Raw genomic sequence first — 14,765 nt, 5'->3', positions numbered from 1 at the left:
CCCCCCCCCCCCCCCCAACCCCAAAAGAGTACTACCCCTAAAACTTCCCTCCTGCATTGCAAATCATAGCTTCGATCGCTTTTATTGAAAGAAGGAAGAAAGAAAGATACTGCATGCAAACGCTGACACATACGCTTCTCCGACCAGCCGAGGGACCGTGATCGAACGTCGTCAAACTCATCCCATAAACGGATTCTGCATGTGCGGGTCCCAGTCGCCCGTCAAGGCTGCCCTCGGCACACCGGTCGACGTAGTCGTATACGGCATGTCCAGGCCAAGTTGGTCGAGGTCGTTGGACGACGGGCCGAATCCGAGCAGGTTGTTTTGGAAATCGCTGCCCAGCCCGTCAAAGGCAAAGTCCATGTGCAAGGCGTGTCCGTTGGTGATGACGGCCCCGGCGTAGTTGGCCCCGTCAAACTCGGACCCTGTCCATTCGTACAGCGTTGGATCGTTCATGTCGAGAAACGTCATCGAGCCCGACATCAGATCCGTCGGGAGCTGATCTAGGTCCATAGAAGTAGAGGTGTTCGTAATATGGTGGTGTTGGTCCAGGGCCGTCATTGAGGTGATATTGTTGTTGTTGTTGCTGTTGTTGTTCATGATCATATCCACCGTACTCGTATTGGTATGCGCTTGCTCGACAAACTGGCCGATCGGCGGAGGTTGTGGAATTTCCTGCGTTTCTCTCTGCACATCATTGCTTTGGCTGGGTTCATCTTTCACGCGACTGTTGTAGGATATTCCGCCGGGCTGGATGCCTGGTGTCGAGATTCCTCCCACCTGGCTTTTGGCGATCATTTGGCCGATCAGGAAACATGCAGAGTCCGCAATGGGCCAAATGTCTCGCAGTTGCCACAATGCTCGGACGCAGTGGTGGAACTGTTGGCCCGGCAAGTTCTGACCCTTTGTCTTGATCTCGACGAGGAACGCGGCGAGAGCGAACAGCATGAAGCTGACTGCGAAAGGCGGGAGGAACTTGACCAGATCTCGCTTCTGTAGTCGCTGCACCATCTCGGCAATATCGTCGGCCGCGTCTTTCACTTTGTTGTTTGTCGAGTCAGTCGACATTCCTTTCGAGAGCATTTGCGGCCTGCTGAGGTTCTCCGTGGCCAACAGATACGTCATGCGCAGCAGGGCTCGGTGCAAAAACAGGGCGTCTTCCGTGGCAGAATCATAGCGACGCACGTTTTCCGACGACGGAAGCAGAACCCAGCAGCTGCCTGGCAGATCTCTGTACCATTGGGCTAGTTCGTCCCCGAGCTTGCTCAACTGTGCTGGTTCAATGCGTGACGCCTTGGGCTTGTATAACATCGTAGCCTGGGCCGTCGAGCCACCAAAGACGCGTAAGTGATACAGATCCCGAATGATGTGACCCATGGTTAGTAGGAGGTTGATCTTGGCGATGCACATTTCGGCAAGACTCTTCCGGAGCGTTGGGACGGTCAAGAATGGTAGCCCCTTGAGGGACACTATTGAAGTGTTGATGGGTTGTATATCAAAATCATCGTACCAGAGTGGTATGAGATTGATGTCTTCATCTTTGATCCTCATTGGGCGTCTCATGCTTACTGCTGTGATGCGGTCGCGCATGACACAGGCCCACCATATTCGTCTCCACAAATGACAGGTTTTGAGGTCTCTCTGGTGGTAAGTGATCCTCTGATCCAGCCCAAGGCTTACCGAAAGAGATACGCAGACACCACACCAGTGCCACGGGTCCTTCTGGTCGGTTTCAGAGACGTACCAGTAGTTTATGAGGAGGAGAGATTGAATGAGCGCGATGCGATCCACATCCCAGTCAAAGTCGTACAGCAACTTCAACAAAAAAAGTTTAGTATGACCGACAGGAAAATCGACACGAGTTACCTACCTTGACCTTCTGATAGTAATCAGCCCTGGCAGCTCTTCGGTTATCGTAGCCTGCATTCTTAAGGAGCTCAAGGTCGACAAACGCACTTCCGGCAAACATGACAGCTTGGAAAAGGGTCAGGCTAACTTTGGGCCCATTCGTAGTACCGTCTATGGCGCCGAGGAGCTCTTCGAGGTCGACAATGGGCATATATGTGTACACATAGAGCACAAAGCATCGTAGTAGTTGATCACGAAGGTCGTCGTTTGGTAGAGCCAAGGCGCCTCGATAGGACAGAAAATCAATATCTTGTCCTTTGATGCTGGGTCGAACGGCACGTATGTATGATGGAAGGTTGACGGCTGATGATGCTGACTGGGACGATGAAGCTGCACGAACATTCCGGCTTACAGACCAATAGCGTATGCCGTCGATATTGTGGCCTGAATTTGTCCCAACTGGGCTTTGAAGGATGTTGACCCTGGCAGTGGGAGTGTGTGCTGGTGCACCTGGTGGGATTGAGGTATTAGTACGACGAGACTCAACATGATGAGAATTCGAGCCTTGAACTCACCAGCAGCGGGAACGACGGGATCCTTGAACGCCTCTTCTCCGATGTCCTCGTTCGAGTGGGAGTCTTCAGTCGCCGTGGACTGGGCTTGCTTCAGCGGAGGTAGAGTGACCAGACCTGTCAACTGTCGTTTTTGAAGCCGATATTTCCTGCTGCGCCTGGATTCGACGACGACGCATTCAATGCCGTCCGATTCGCAATTGTGGCATGGCACACCAGATTTCATCAGGTCGCACTTGACCTTTCTCGTTCTGCAGTGGTGACATGCTTGCGATGCTCTCTTCTTGACGACACGGTCTTTGTTGGAGGACGATGTGGCAGGAACATTGCTATCTTTAGGCACCATGGCGTCGCGTTGTCAGGTCAGTCATGTTTCCCTTCCAACCCGAGTCTTTGCTGTCGTTGTAGATGATCGTGTTTTTCGCTGATGGCCTGACGTTGTCGATTCGTGACTAAAGTGGAAACAAGGTGCGAGGGCTGGTAAGATGTTCGTGAGGATGCGCCCGGGTCAAGGATGAATGTGGTTAGTTGGAGGCGACTCTCCCGCTCCCAGGTGTCCCAGGGCCCAGAGTTCATGCCTAAGCAGTCTGACAAGCCACCGATATCTTCCTCTCCAATAGCAAGACCGGTGGTGGTGGGGGAGGAAGAGGAAGCGGAGGAGATCGAAGATTTCCCCGGCCTCTTCCCCTGTTCCTACTTCTTCCGACTACAGCATACCATTGCTATTATCTACCTATGTCGCATATAGCTTCCAGGGTGAGCTACGACGTATACCGTATGCCTATCTCTGATTATTCCTGGACATCGCAACGTAAGAGACGACGGAAACAGAGACGAACGCATCGTGAAAATTGAGATTGCATCAACTACCAAGTCTCCTTACCCATATCTATCTGCCCTCATGCTATGCGACCAAACATTACATCTACTATCAAGCATCATCCAACAATATCGCCAGATATCATGAAAAGTAGCTTCGCACTGTAGCCTGGCCGTCGGAAGACAAGGACTGTAGTATCTGGTCGGCATTGATCCCACTCTGAGTCACCATTGCTTTAGCGCTCTCGGCGATCTTCTTTGCAGTTTGGCCCTGGATCATCTCAGCCTCAAGAGCAAGCGCAATGTGGTGGAAGACTTGTTGTGCCTTGGCGAATACGGCAGGATTTTGTCTGTGATACAATGTCAGTTTACCCCATGGCGAGGACGAAAAGAAAAAAGTGTCAAGCCAACTTACTGGTCAATAAGCTGCGCGACAAAGGAATAAGCGTACGGCGCGGCTTCCTCGTCATTCACCACAGGCAGCGTATCAAGCCATTGCTCGACAACTTGTTGAGCATTTTGCACTTTCGAAGCATTGAAATGCAAGATTTTTGCAATAGCTGCGCATGCGTTCTCCGTCGCGAACACTTCTTCTTCTCCTCGCGCATTGGGCACCCTCGTAATCTGGAACAGCATCTCGAGGCTGGCCGCCACGAACTCTGACCACGGCTCGCCTCCCTTTTGCGCAGCACTTCCGACGCCGTAGGCAGCAGCCTGACGGTTCGCCGGGTTTTCATCCGTCATGCCACGAACGAGAGCTTTGGTGATCTCGCCGCTCAGTTGCCATGACTGCTGGCCACAGAACTCCAGGACATCGTCGTAGATGCATAACGCCCACTGTCGTTGCGTTGCGTCGTTGCTCGAGGCGAAGGACTGATAAAACGGCATAAGTCTCTCCCAGGGTCTCAGGAACTCGGTACCCATCTGCTTGAAGATAGTGTGGAAAGCCTTGTTCATGTCGGAGAGGAGAGTCTGGTCATCTTCAATGGCATATTGGACAGAAAGTGAGTCGTCGTCGTCATCCACACCGGCTTGTGCCGCATCAGCACGATCGTCTGCACGCTCCTTGACTCGTTTCTGGTAGTCCTCAAGGGCTGATTTTACGGATTGGATGAACTGCTCCATGTGTTGCTGCGTCAAACAATTCTTACCAACGACTTCGATACTTTCGTAGAAACATTGGTACATCTCGGCGAGAGTGTCGACTGCAGGTTCAGCGCTGAGAATCTCAATTTCCTTGTCACAGCACTTGGCCCAGAGTTCCATGAGTTGTGGTGCGTGGTCGCCAAAGCGCTTCTTGTACGAATTGAGCAGCTGAGGGATGAGTTTCGCGGACGCAATCCGGACAGGATCGTGGAAGAAGAAAGCCAGACCGGGAAGTGCTATTCTCTCGGTAATGTCAGCAACGAACGGCTCAAAGTCAGCTTCCAGGATCTGCGCATAGATGGTAATCAATTCAATGGCAGTGTTCTTGTCCTCGAGAGTCGAAGTCTTGATTCCAATAACCTTGCCCTTTAATGGTACCAGCTCCCAGCCGTCTTCTTGATCCAAAACGTCGTCTTCGCTGTCGATGAGCTGGATATCAGCTTTAGCGGACGCCAGCTCGAGCAACGGGGGCATGACACCTGGAAGGTAAGGCACAAAGTCTCTTCCAAGAACACGGCACATCCTACCCCAGCAGTGGAGTAGATATTGGGATTGTGGGTCATCCTCGTCGGTGATACTCTGCTGAATGTTACCCAGTGTTTGCACCAAGGTGATGGCGTCCTGTCCCATTTTCTCCTTGCCGACAGCGAGAGCAATCAGCGTCGCACATTCCATGGCCTTAGCACGGAGAAGCCTGTACTCCTTCGATTGCTCGGTTTGCAGGACTCGGAATAGCAGTGGCATCAAGGTGTCATAATATCGAACAAAGGCGCTTTCGGCCGAATCAGCAATCGTAGCAATGGTTGACAGGGCTTGTTCCTGCACATAACGTTTCGGCGATTGGAGCAGTTGGAGCAGGTGACCGAGCAGTTGATCCAGGTAAGGTTCCAGAATAGCCTTCTCTGCCTCCTCGCAGAAGTTGACCAAAGCAGCCGCCGCATGGGCTTGAACTCGAGGTTCAGGGGCCTCCAATACAGGTATAATGTTGGTGAGCACGACTTGGTGGTATTTCTCCTGCATTGGTCCAGCGAAGTCGGTACTCATCTGGCCCAAAGCATTGCAGCCTGCGAATCGCACTCGCGGATGCGGATCTCGTAGGGAAGGAACCACCAATTCCAGAACTTTGTCGAGCTCACCGATCATGAGGTCTCGGCAGCCTTCAGAGATTGCAGAGATAGCCATCAATGCTGCATGTCGGTCTCTCCAGGAAGCCGAATGCATCATTCTAGGTAGCCAGGTGAAAGTCGCCGGTAACATAACCTCCCCCCCTAGTTTGTTAGCCAGACGGTCCATGCACTGCTCGCCCGCAACGTGGTTCAGATCGCTCTCTTCCATGTCAAGATCTTCCTGTGCATTCCATTCTGCGGCATCATCGTCATCAATACCGATATCGGTCATCAAACTCAGGCATTGTGTGACCATGTCGTTCGTGTATGACGGTTCTTTCTTGCACATTGCAGGTGCCCATTCCGCGAAAGTAGCCATTAGTTCCAGCGCATTTTGACGGGTTTGATCGCCCAAATCTTTCTCTTGAATACAGGATATGCTGAAACTGACCAGACTAGAGAAAAGGCTCTTGAACATCTTCGGGGCAACTTCAGCAAGCTCAATGAGAGACACAAATGCCTTGGAGAGGTTGTCTGTGTCTCCTGCTTGCTTCAGAGGTGGGAGGATGTTGAGGATATCGGGAATCAATGAGTAGTATTTCGACTGGGCCTTTTTGGTGACGGAGTGGAAGAACGAAGCGAAGGCTTCAATCGCAGCGAGTCGGACCTAAAGAGACTGTCAACGGACGAGATGTTTGGAGACGGGCTCTGCCTTCTCTTACATCGACGCTGTCATCCTTGAAACCTTTCCCAAAGACTTCTAGCACTGCACTTTCGTGCTGCTTCTCGATGATGCCGGGAGTGGTTGCGAATATTCGAAATGCGCACTCTCGCATGCCCGCATCGTTGGACTGACTTGCTTGGAAAAGCGCAGCGAGAAGTTCCACCCACATTTCATCTGCATTGGAGCGTCAGCCAGTTGGATAGAACTTTCTCATATGAGAGTTACAACATACTTGCGTCAACATATTGCCTAGCGATCTCTGCGATGGCGTCTCCGATTTTATTTCTCACAGCATGGACCTGCTCCCTTGCGAGACCCTCGAGCAATTTCGATCGTATAGCGCCCCTGGCCTCCGGGCCAAGTGTGAGGAAGAGCTCTTTGTTTTCGTTTGAGCCAGGAAGTTTCCTATTCTTCGAGGCTTGTTTTCGAAACAAGACGGCGGCAAAAGACCGAGTCTACACCTGGTCAGAAGCACTCTCAATATTGTAGGGATTGGTGCTGTGCATACCGATGCATCTTCGGAGGCCTGTAACTGTTCTACCAAGCCCATCAAGAGCACATCCGGCCGGTTGGGTGTCCAGTCATTATTTAATTGTTCCTCTGCCTGTGAGCGCAGGGTGTTGTCTGGGGAAGCAAGCGCTCGGAGGAGTTGAGACAATGCTCCCTGCACCTCGGCAGGGAGAACAGACATGTCGAACGATGAGTGCTTTATCGCATCAGCCCCAGGCAATCTGAGGCTATTTACTCTCGAAGTGATAGGATAGGGTGGTGTATTCGAGAATTAAAAGGATTTGTTGATACCTGAGGGAAGGAAATTCGGGACTCAAAAAAGCGTACACTCCTCTGGAAGTGTGGCTTCAAAGAAAATTCCTGCAGTAGTTGACCAGAGACATCAATCTCCCACGGGATTGAAATATTGTCTGGACGGTGGTGAGAGGTATAGAATGAGACAACAGATGAGAGTCTGCCCTGGCGGTCGACGTGGACGTGGATTGAGAAACAATAATTTTGGCGGCACCGTCAACGCACTCGAGTGGCTACTCCACCAAGAGGGTTCGACCAGAGGAGAAGACTCAAGCGGCGCGGTGGGCGTGGTGGGCGCTAAGCGTGCCACCCTGGAAGCAGCCCTGGGAAGCCCAGTGGCCCAGGCCAGTGCTCTCACAGTCTCGCCGCCTAGAGAGCCCCCAAAATCCCGAGCAACCACCCATAATTCCGTACATGTACTAAGTTAGGTACAGTACGCACTAACAGCACCAACTGGAGGGGCCAATTAATCCCTGTTGTCAATCAAAAACAAACACGCACGTGATGGATGATTTGCCCACCTCTCTCGCTTCTTGCTGGAATGTGATCCAGACTCTTTACTAACCTTACGATCTGTTTCATCTACTTGCTCCTTCTCCTTCTCCCATGGCCATCAATCCAGGAAATATCACGACGATGGCGATGAGAACGACTCGGTTCATTTTGTCATCTCTTCCCACTCCAATCTCACTCGTCTACGATGATTTCGAACCTAGCTGAAACCAAGTCGTTGATGCGGAGATGAAAGTGGTTTGAAATGATTGAGATGATATTAAAATATTCATTGCATCATTAATTTGGTATACACTAAATGTACAAAGAGAGAAACCCCATGCTCGCTCTTAGCCAAAGTTCATGGTGGAAGGCAATGAAGGCGTGGGAAAGTCTGGATCTACCACGGGCGTCAAGGAATAGTTGAAACCGGTGAGTCTCTTCAATGAGCTTTTGCGCGGTGGGTGAGAAGGCCACACCGGGGACGTCCCTTTCTCGATCGATAGGGGAGAACTAGGCGGCGTGGTCAAGTCTGAAATCTTTGAATCGTCGCCGTCCTCAGAGACTGCGGTGGCTTCCGAGACATCATCTGAGACGACTTCTTCGATCTTTTCCGGTGCCTGCCTCTTCGGTTTGCGAGCATAGCTGTACAGCGAAATGATCTGGTCGGTTTCTAGTATCCTTATGGTCGGGATAGACTCTGGGAACATCTGTTCCTGGTCTGGTTCGTTATGTTCCACGGAATGCTGATCAGTCTCGGCAATATGGCTGTCAACTCTTTCCGAGCCATCTATCATATCCACCAGCAAAACTTCGGACTCGAGTTCTTCAACCTTCTGAATCTCGGCTTCCCCCCGATGGTTGCTCTGGGTGGGTTGCAGGGTGGCATGAGTTGGTTCTGTCGCAGTCGGGTACTGTTCATCAGTCTCAACCTCATCTGACTCAAATCCTTCATTCGCTTTCCGCTCACTGAGTGAGATCAATTCAAAACCTTCACTTGGGTCTAGCATGGATGGCGTCCCGGTCTCTTCGCTGTGGGCCTCAATTTCGTCTTCCCTCGTGGCGTCATTTGGGTCAAGCAGAACGGTTTCCTGATCCTGGTCCTCGTCCGCAACATATCGATGCTTAGACGCAAAGTCATGGATCTCAAAGTTTTCCTGAGGTTTTGACATAGCGAATGCCGTTGAAGCTACCATAGGGACCGCATTTTCGACCGTGTTCACCTCTTGGTCCAATGCAGACAGTTGTGCTTCGTGGTTGCTGGGAAAAGAGGTCGACGCTCCAAGACCTAGTTCGAATGTCTCAAGTCCATGGATTCTCGCTCGCAATGGAAGATCATTTGAGGACTGAAGGGTAGGTCGTACAACGACGTGGGATGGTGGCGATTTTTCAGCACTCGACTGAGCTGTTTCTTCAGGCTCGAAGTCACTGAAATCTGACTGGGAAGCGAAAGGTACGTCCTTGTGAACAGGCAGATCGCACATGAACCCGTGCGATCCCTTCTCTTGATGCTTGTGGTTCTGTGAGCAATAGCCAGTGGGCCCGGGACTTTGGATCTGGTGAGCCATGCCAGGAAACCAGCGTCGCCCCAATCCAGCTTGTACTGGCTCGGTGAACGACCTAAGATTCCCTGTGCTTGACTTGCGAGGAGGGAGAGGTCTTAGGCGTGGCTTCTCAAAGGATAGTTGGTCAACCTCAAGGCTGCTATGGACTTCAAGCGTGGTCAGCATATGAGTTATTCTCGTCGTATTCGCGTAGTTCTGAGAGCCTTTTCGACGTCGGAAAGCTCGGAAGGGGTTCTTGGATCGTGACCTGGCAAGTTTGCATTGCTCATTCCCAGAGGCAAGGTGCTCAGACGGTGCTGCATGAACCTTGGTTTTCGAGCCGGATCGAAAGTTCAGCGAAATTGACCGGATGCTCCTCAAAGTCGACAGTCCTCTCGTGCTCTTCGACTTTTCAACGGGCATGAGAAGAGGCGCTGGATCTGTCACACTTCTTTTCATGACACTGCCATTGCCACGAACGAGAGATCGTCCGCGGGCCGGCAAATGCTGGCAATGTTGGTCATCACAAGAATCTGCACCTTCATCGTCGCTGTCTCCTAGGTCTGACGAGAGGTCATCGCCAGAACTATCCTCGCACTTTTCCTCGGAAGAGCTGTCGGAATACCGTTGCTCGCAACTACCTAAGCTCTCTGGAGAAGTGGCGCCCGTCGATGGAAACCAACTGTCCTCGCCGTGGGATGAGCTCAAATGCGATGGAGGTGGTTCGCACGCGGAAACACGAGAACCCTCGCTTTCTATTGTGACTTCAACGTGGCTGTCGAGAATTGTCCGGTCGATGTCCTTGCTGTTGTGGGAAGACATGTCGCTGGCTGTTGTTGATGGGACAGGTTGATCCTGTAATGACTGGCTTTCAATCTCGACCTTGACCTCGCTATCCCAGACGAGTCCCTCCCCACCGGCCGCTTCTGACTCAGGATATGTAAGCGGAACAGGTCCTATCCCATCACCAGACAGCCAGTTCACTCCTGCAAGGAGACAGTCCTCGCAGACCGGGTTCAGAAATGACCTGTAAACGGTGCGGTGTTGAGGGCAGGCCTGCGGCTCCGTCGGCTTCGTACGCCCCTTGAACTGTCTGAATGTTAATGCATTGTCGATGCCCGCGCCCTCGAGCCATTTGTCCCTAGGGTATTGGATGTTTGGTGCGAAGCATGGTGTGCCCCCTCGCCGATATGACCGGCACAGGATGCTATGGTTGTAACGACATCCACAGTCGCGGTATGTCCAGATTTCAGTAATGCACATTCTGTCTCAACCTGAAGACGACGAAGGGATTGAGAATTGAAATGGACAGGGAGTGCTCCACAACAAGTATTATGACCTGCAGGGAATAATGTCTGGAGATTGAGCTGCCAAAAGCATGGACCACGAGGCGACAGCACGGTTTTTGAAAGAAGTGTCCGTGTGCGCTCTCGGACCTGGCAATCTACACATCAACAACAACAGACACGCTGCACCACGCTGCTTCCTCTATATTATCGTGCCTGTGCAACTCGGCGCTCGTACTGACAGATTGGACTCGTGTTAGCAGTATGCCATTGCAGCTTCGCGACGGCGACCTGCATGCATGTTCAATTTTTGCCTGGTACATGTGTACTTGTGTGCGCCTCTTCTGCGAGAGGTGTATCTCGACGATCAGCCACTAGTTTACTGACGATCTTCAGTTGTTGTTGTGGTGTTCACGAAGCGAGGAATGCCAGATACCCGCACAACCCAATTTTTTAGTCAAACCTAAGGCGCGTCCAAGGCAACATGCAGTTGTGTGTATGTTATGTCGTGTTGCCAACCTCAAGACTTGCGAAATCAATCCAGCACTCATGCTCCACCATCTTCGGCATCGTTTCATCAAAAAACACTTCGAACCTGCTTGTGATACCTGGCGACGTGTCCGGGTGTTTTGTTGATGTCCTGAACTCTCGGTACAATGCAGCAACTAGTGTCAACATTTCGGCATTCGCCAGGTGCATCCCGATACACATGCGAGCACCACTGGAAAAGGCCCAGAAATAGCGATTCCTGAGATCTGCTTCGGGAACAAGCGCACCGGAGTCCGTCAACCATCGTTCAGGATTGAAATGTAGCGGTGAAGGGAACACAGTCTCATCTCTATGCAGGCAGAATGGTGACATGCCAACCACGGTGCCTGCCGGGATCTCATACCCGTCAATGATCGTGTCGATCGGGGACTGTCGTGGTTCGAACGCTGGCAGCGGTGAATACAGTCGTAGAGTCTCTCTCACAACCGCGTTTAGGTAAGGTAATCGAGTCAAGTCTTTCGGCGCTGGCATGCCATTGTCGTCGACCGAGATACGCGACACCTCGTCTCTCAGCTTGTCTTGGTATTGCTGGTGCTGAGGCAACGAAATGGCCCAGATCAAGAACATCAACGTGTCGGCCGTCGTGTCGATTCCGGCAAGAAGATGGTCAGCACACTCAGAAGCAATATCCATATCCGACAGATTGGCCTCTTTCCGCACCTTGAACAAGCGGCCAATGACGGTGTTCTCAGCAGCCTTGGTCTGCACCTCAGCCGGCGCACCCTTAAAGCTGTAAAACGCTTCCAAAGCATGTTGGCGAATTCCAGAGTAAGTAAACGGCTTCTTCATCGGCATCAAGCCAAGCGAAGTCAGAACTCGTTCCAATACTCCGGTGCGGGTGGTGATCCATCTGGTATAAGCTGGAAAATGAATCGCAAACCACGCCAGCCTCCTCCGCGCTGGGTTTAGAATGTCTGCGATGAGCCCTTGAGATTTCCTACACCCAGACAAAGCTGTAGTACCACCATGGTCGGGGCCATAGACGAATTCCGAGATGGCATCAAAGGAGAAATAGTGCAAACTTCGGAAAATCTCACTTGCATGATCTGGCTCTCTGTGGATGAGTGAGATGAATTCTGCCACCTTCGTCTGGACCATGGCGGAAAATTCAGGTCCCAGAACCACCGCATTTGCATATATGTGGCTGACCAGCTTCTTTCGCTCGCGGTGGAGTTTTCCCGATTCGAATGTGAAGAGATTCTTCTGACCGTATACATCAAACATGCGGTAGAAGGACGTCCTCTCAAAGCCGCTGCCGGCACCGTATATGGTTCGTAGCGCCGAGAGACTATTGAAGGAGACCTCGTTGGGCCCGATGCGGACGACAGGCCCATACTGCCTGTGCATCCCAAGCACAGCGTGCACGGAACGAGCTCGCCATGCATCCAAGCTCAACCGGAATCGCGTCGCGGCGTAAACCCAAGGCCCCGGAATATTTCTCAACCTCCTGGCCTGCGTGGAAGAAGAGGCGACAGCATATAGGCCCAAGGCTAACGCAATCCACACACTCGCAGAGAGGCCTAGAAAGGCCATATCTGCCCCCGTAGTATCAGCCACGCTACCGCCCCAGGCTTCTGGGGGAATATCCCTCTTACCTTGTGCAAGCGCGGCTAGGTAGGGCCGATTCTACTTTGATTGCCAGGACTGATGGTATGTTTCGGTAGGAATGAGCCGTTTGTCGGAGAGAATCTGTCACGCAATTGTACAGGTTCGAGCACCGTCCTTCTCCGCAAGCGAACACGAAGGCAATTCAAATCCATGGCATTTCACTCGCGCGGTCATGTCCGTACAGGATCTTGAGCGAGAGAGCCTTTTGTCCTGGCCCAGAAGAGTTGTGGTGCAGGCGAAGAGGGCTGGGCGATCTTGTGTTCACAGGGGTCTTACAGATGCCCGTCTGGATGCTCGAAAGAGTCCTTGCCGTCTAGCGAGATCCGGCACCGCAGATATGGGCTCTATCACCAATGGTTCAGACTCGTTTGCTACCGCTTCCCGAGGCACAAGGATCCTCCCTGCGGATCGTACCATCTTGATCACAATGTCATCGATGTGCTTCCACAAGTATTGTTTTCAAGATAGGCGGGGGCAGCCTCCGTTAAGGAATTGATCCTTCTGAAACAGATATAAAAGCCCTCAGTCACCCGTCTCGTTCCGGGTACGAGAGCAAGCGCTTCCGTAGGCATGCTGATCCTTCAGCATCATGGATTATCTACCTCCCACATCTATTGCCGCGACAGTTTCTCCGTACAATCGCGTGAGATAACGTCGGTCAACAAAAATGGGGGGACCTCAGGCCAGACATTTGTAGTCCGGAGAGCCGAGCAGATCAACAAGCCAATACGCCAAGCACAGAACATCCTTCCTATCTCCAGCCACCGTTACATATGTGGCGTGCGTCCAGAACATAGGGTACAGACGTGTCTCGACGCTCTTCCTCCTGTCGATACCTCGGTGGAGTCTATATTCCGAACCTTGATAACACTGTCGAACGTGCAAGGGCCACTGCTTGGGCTGTTCCGCGCTGCCTCGAAGGGGTATGCGAACCCTAGCAATTCGAAGCCAGAAGGCTGAAGGTGCACGATGGGTAGTTCCATGCTCCCGACTGTCAGCCGAGACGGGAGGATCATGGCTCCTGATTAAGGAGCAAATGGGTCTGCCATAGCTCGAGTATTGCTACAACACAGATGGTTCCCTTCTGCCACCTCCATACGGAGTACGAGGCCCAAAAACACTCTCCAGCCTGGTCGCCCTGCAAGGTACGGCCCAAGGCGAGTTCGCGCCTGGGCGGAACCACTCGACCCTTCAACTAAGGATTTAGAGCATTGACGGAGTGCTTAATCTTCTATCCGCGCGGAGCAAGCTTCCATTTTCTGCTGGGGAGCTGTTTGTTATCGGGGTGTGTAAGTCAATACATTTTACTGCTCGCGGAGATGAGCTACAGGTGATATTTGCTCCTGCATGTGGCCAGCTCTACAACGAAGATAGCTCATCTCCATCAGTGTCAGCAGGCTATCTCTGAACTGTCTTCCGGCCTGGAGATGATTTCCACACATCTTCTGGAACAATGAATCGCGACGGGCATCTCCTTTTCCACGAGGACTCGCTTCTGGGAGAATGGTCTGACCTGGTCGTGTCTGATGTTACAGCACGATTGAGACCAAGGAGGCCGTTCGGCCTTGCCACAACTCGGCCAAGGCTGAACGCTGCCGGGAGAAGTCGAGGTTATTTCTCTTCCATACCCGATGCGTCTGGGCAAGAGCTTGACGCCGTGCCTATCGCAGTCTCCTACAGCTTAAGTACGCCTCATGAGGAAAATCCATCCTGAAATGGGACCGGGGATACCTACCAAGCCCAGCTGGTCCTGACCAGGGGGGGAGGCCAGTGGCGGGCGTTGATAACGTTCAAGCGGATCTACGCCGGGCCAAGAGCCACCATCAAACACAATCTGACATGGTTGTGTTCCTTATCAGCAACCAAATGACCATACCCAGTAACCAGGAATCGCCAGTGCTACCTTGGTCGCTTCCTAGCGAACCCAGATAGATGATTGTCAGCCCGTCCACGCATCGAGGGTCCATTGTAGCGACGCTTTATGTCTGTCTGATCCGGATTCCAGATCTCCAGGGACCCGGTCTCAATACAATGGGCCTGGGGAGCAGGGGTTTAAATATGTTGCTCTCCCACGCCTTCCCATGCAAAGGACACACGCCTCCCGGAGTCTTACTTCGTTTCTTCCGGCCTTCATATATTGCTGTCCACGGCAGCTGACAATAATATACAACGGGCTTACCTTTCCAGAAGCAAGGTGCCCTGCTTGCTCCGCCGACTTGCAGGAGAAGCTACTGTTGCGTCAGCTGTGCTCCTGAAGTGTTCGCCTC

General features: G+C 52.2%; 4 protein-coding genes across 4 annotated transcripts; all 4 read right to left on the bottom strand.

The window, feature by feature from the left end:
* Nucleotides 1-177: 177 nt before the first annotated feature.
* PV08_04836 (uncharacterized protein) lies at nucleotides 178-2,766 on the bottom strand (the record flags this gene model as incomplete). Its single annotated transcript, XM_016379180.1, has 3 exons — nucleotides 178-1,815; nucleotides 1,871-2,358; nucleotides 2,424-2,766. The coding sequence occupies 3 exons, from the start codon at nucleotides 2,764-2,766 to the stop codon at nucleotides 178-180; spliced, it is 2,469 nt and encodes an 822-aa protein (XP_016237857.1).
* A 615-nt stretch (nucleotides 2,767-3,381) lies between these two features.
* On the bottom strand, nucleotides 3,382-6,906 carry PV08_04835 (uncharacterized protein; the record flags this gene model as incomplete). The annotated part of the gene is made up of 5 exons (XM_016379179.1): nucleotides 3,382-3,589; nucleotides 3,655-6,158; nucleotides 6,214-6,389; nucleotides 6,448-6,670; nucleotides 6,724-6,906. The coding sequence occupies 5 exons, from the start codon at nucleotides 6,904-6,906 to the stop codon at nucleotides 3,382-3,384; spliced, it is 3,294 nt and encodes a 1,097-aa protein (XP_016237856.1).
* Nucleotides 6,907-7,861: 955 nt separating this feature from the next.
* On the bottom strand, nucleotides 7,862-10,318 carry PV08_04834 (uncharacterized protein; the record flags this gene model as incomplete). Its single annotated transcript, XM_016379178.1, has 1 exon — nucleotides 7,862-10,318. One exon carries the CDS (start codon nucleotides 10,316-10,318, stop codon nucleotides 7,862-7,864), a length of 2,457 nt encoding a protein of 818 aa, XP_016237855.1.
* Nucleotides 10,319-10,842: 524 nt separating this feature from the next.
* Nucleotides 10,843-12,423, bottom strand: PV08_04833 (uncharacterized protein; the record flags this gene model as incomplete). Its single annotated transcript, XM_016379177.1, has 1 exon — nucleotides 10,843-12,423. The coding sequence occupies one exon, from the start codon at nucleotides 12,421-12,423 to the stop codon at nucleotides 10,843-10,845; it is 1,581 nt and encodes a 526-aa protein (XP_016237854.1).
* Nucleotides 12,424-14,765: the final 2,342 nt, after the last annotated feature.

Source organism: Exophiala spinifera, assembly GCF_000836115.1.
Source record: "Exophiala spinifera strain CBS 89968 unplaced genomic scaffold supercont1.3, whole genome shotgun sequence".
In the NCBI taxonomy this organism is placed as follows: domain Eukaryota; kingdom Fungi; phylum Ascomycota; class Eurotiomycetes; order Chaetothyriales; family Herpotrichiellaceae; genus Exophiala; species Exophiala spinifera.
The sequence above is the reverse complement of the archived record's forward strand: the minus strand, read 5'-3'. Positions and strand labels throughout refer to the sequence as shown.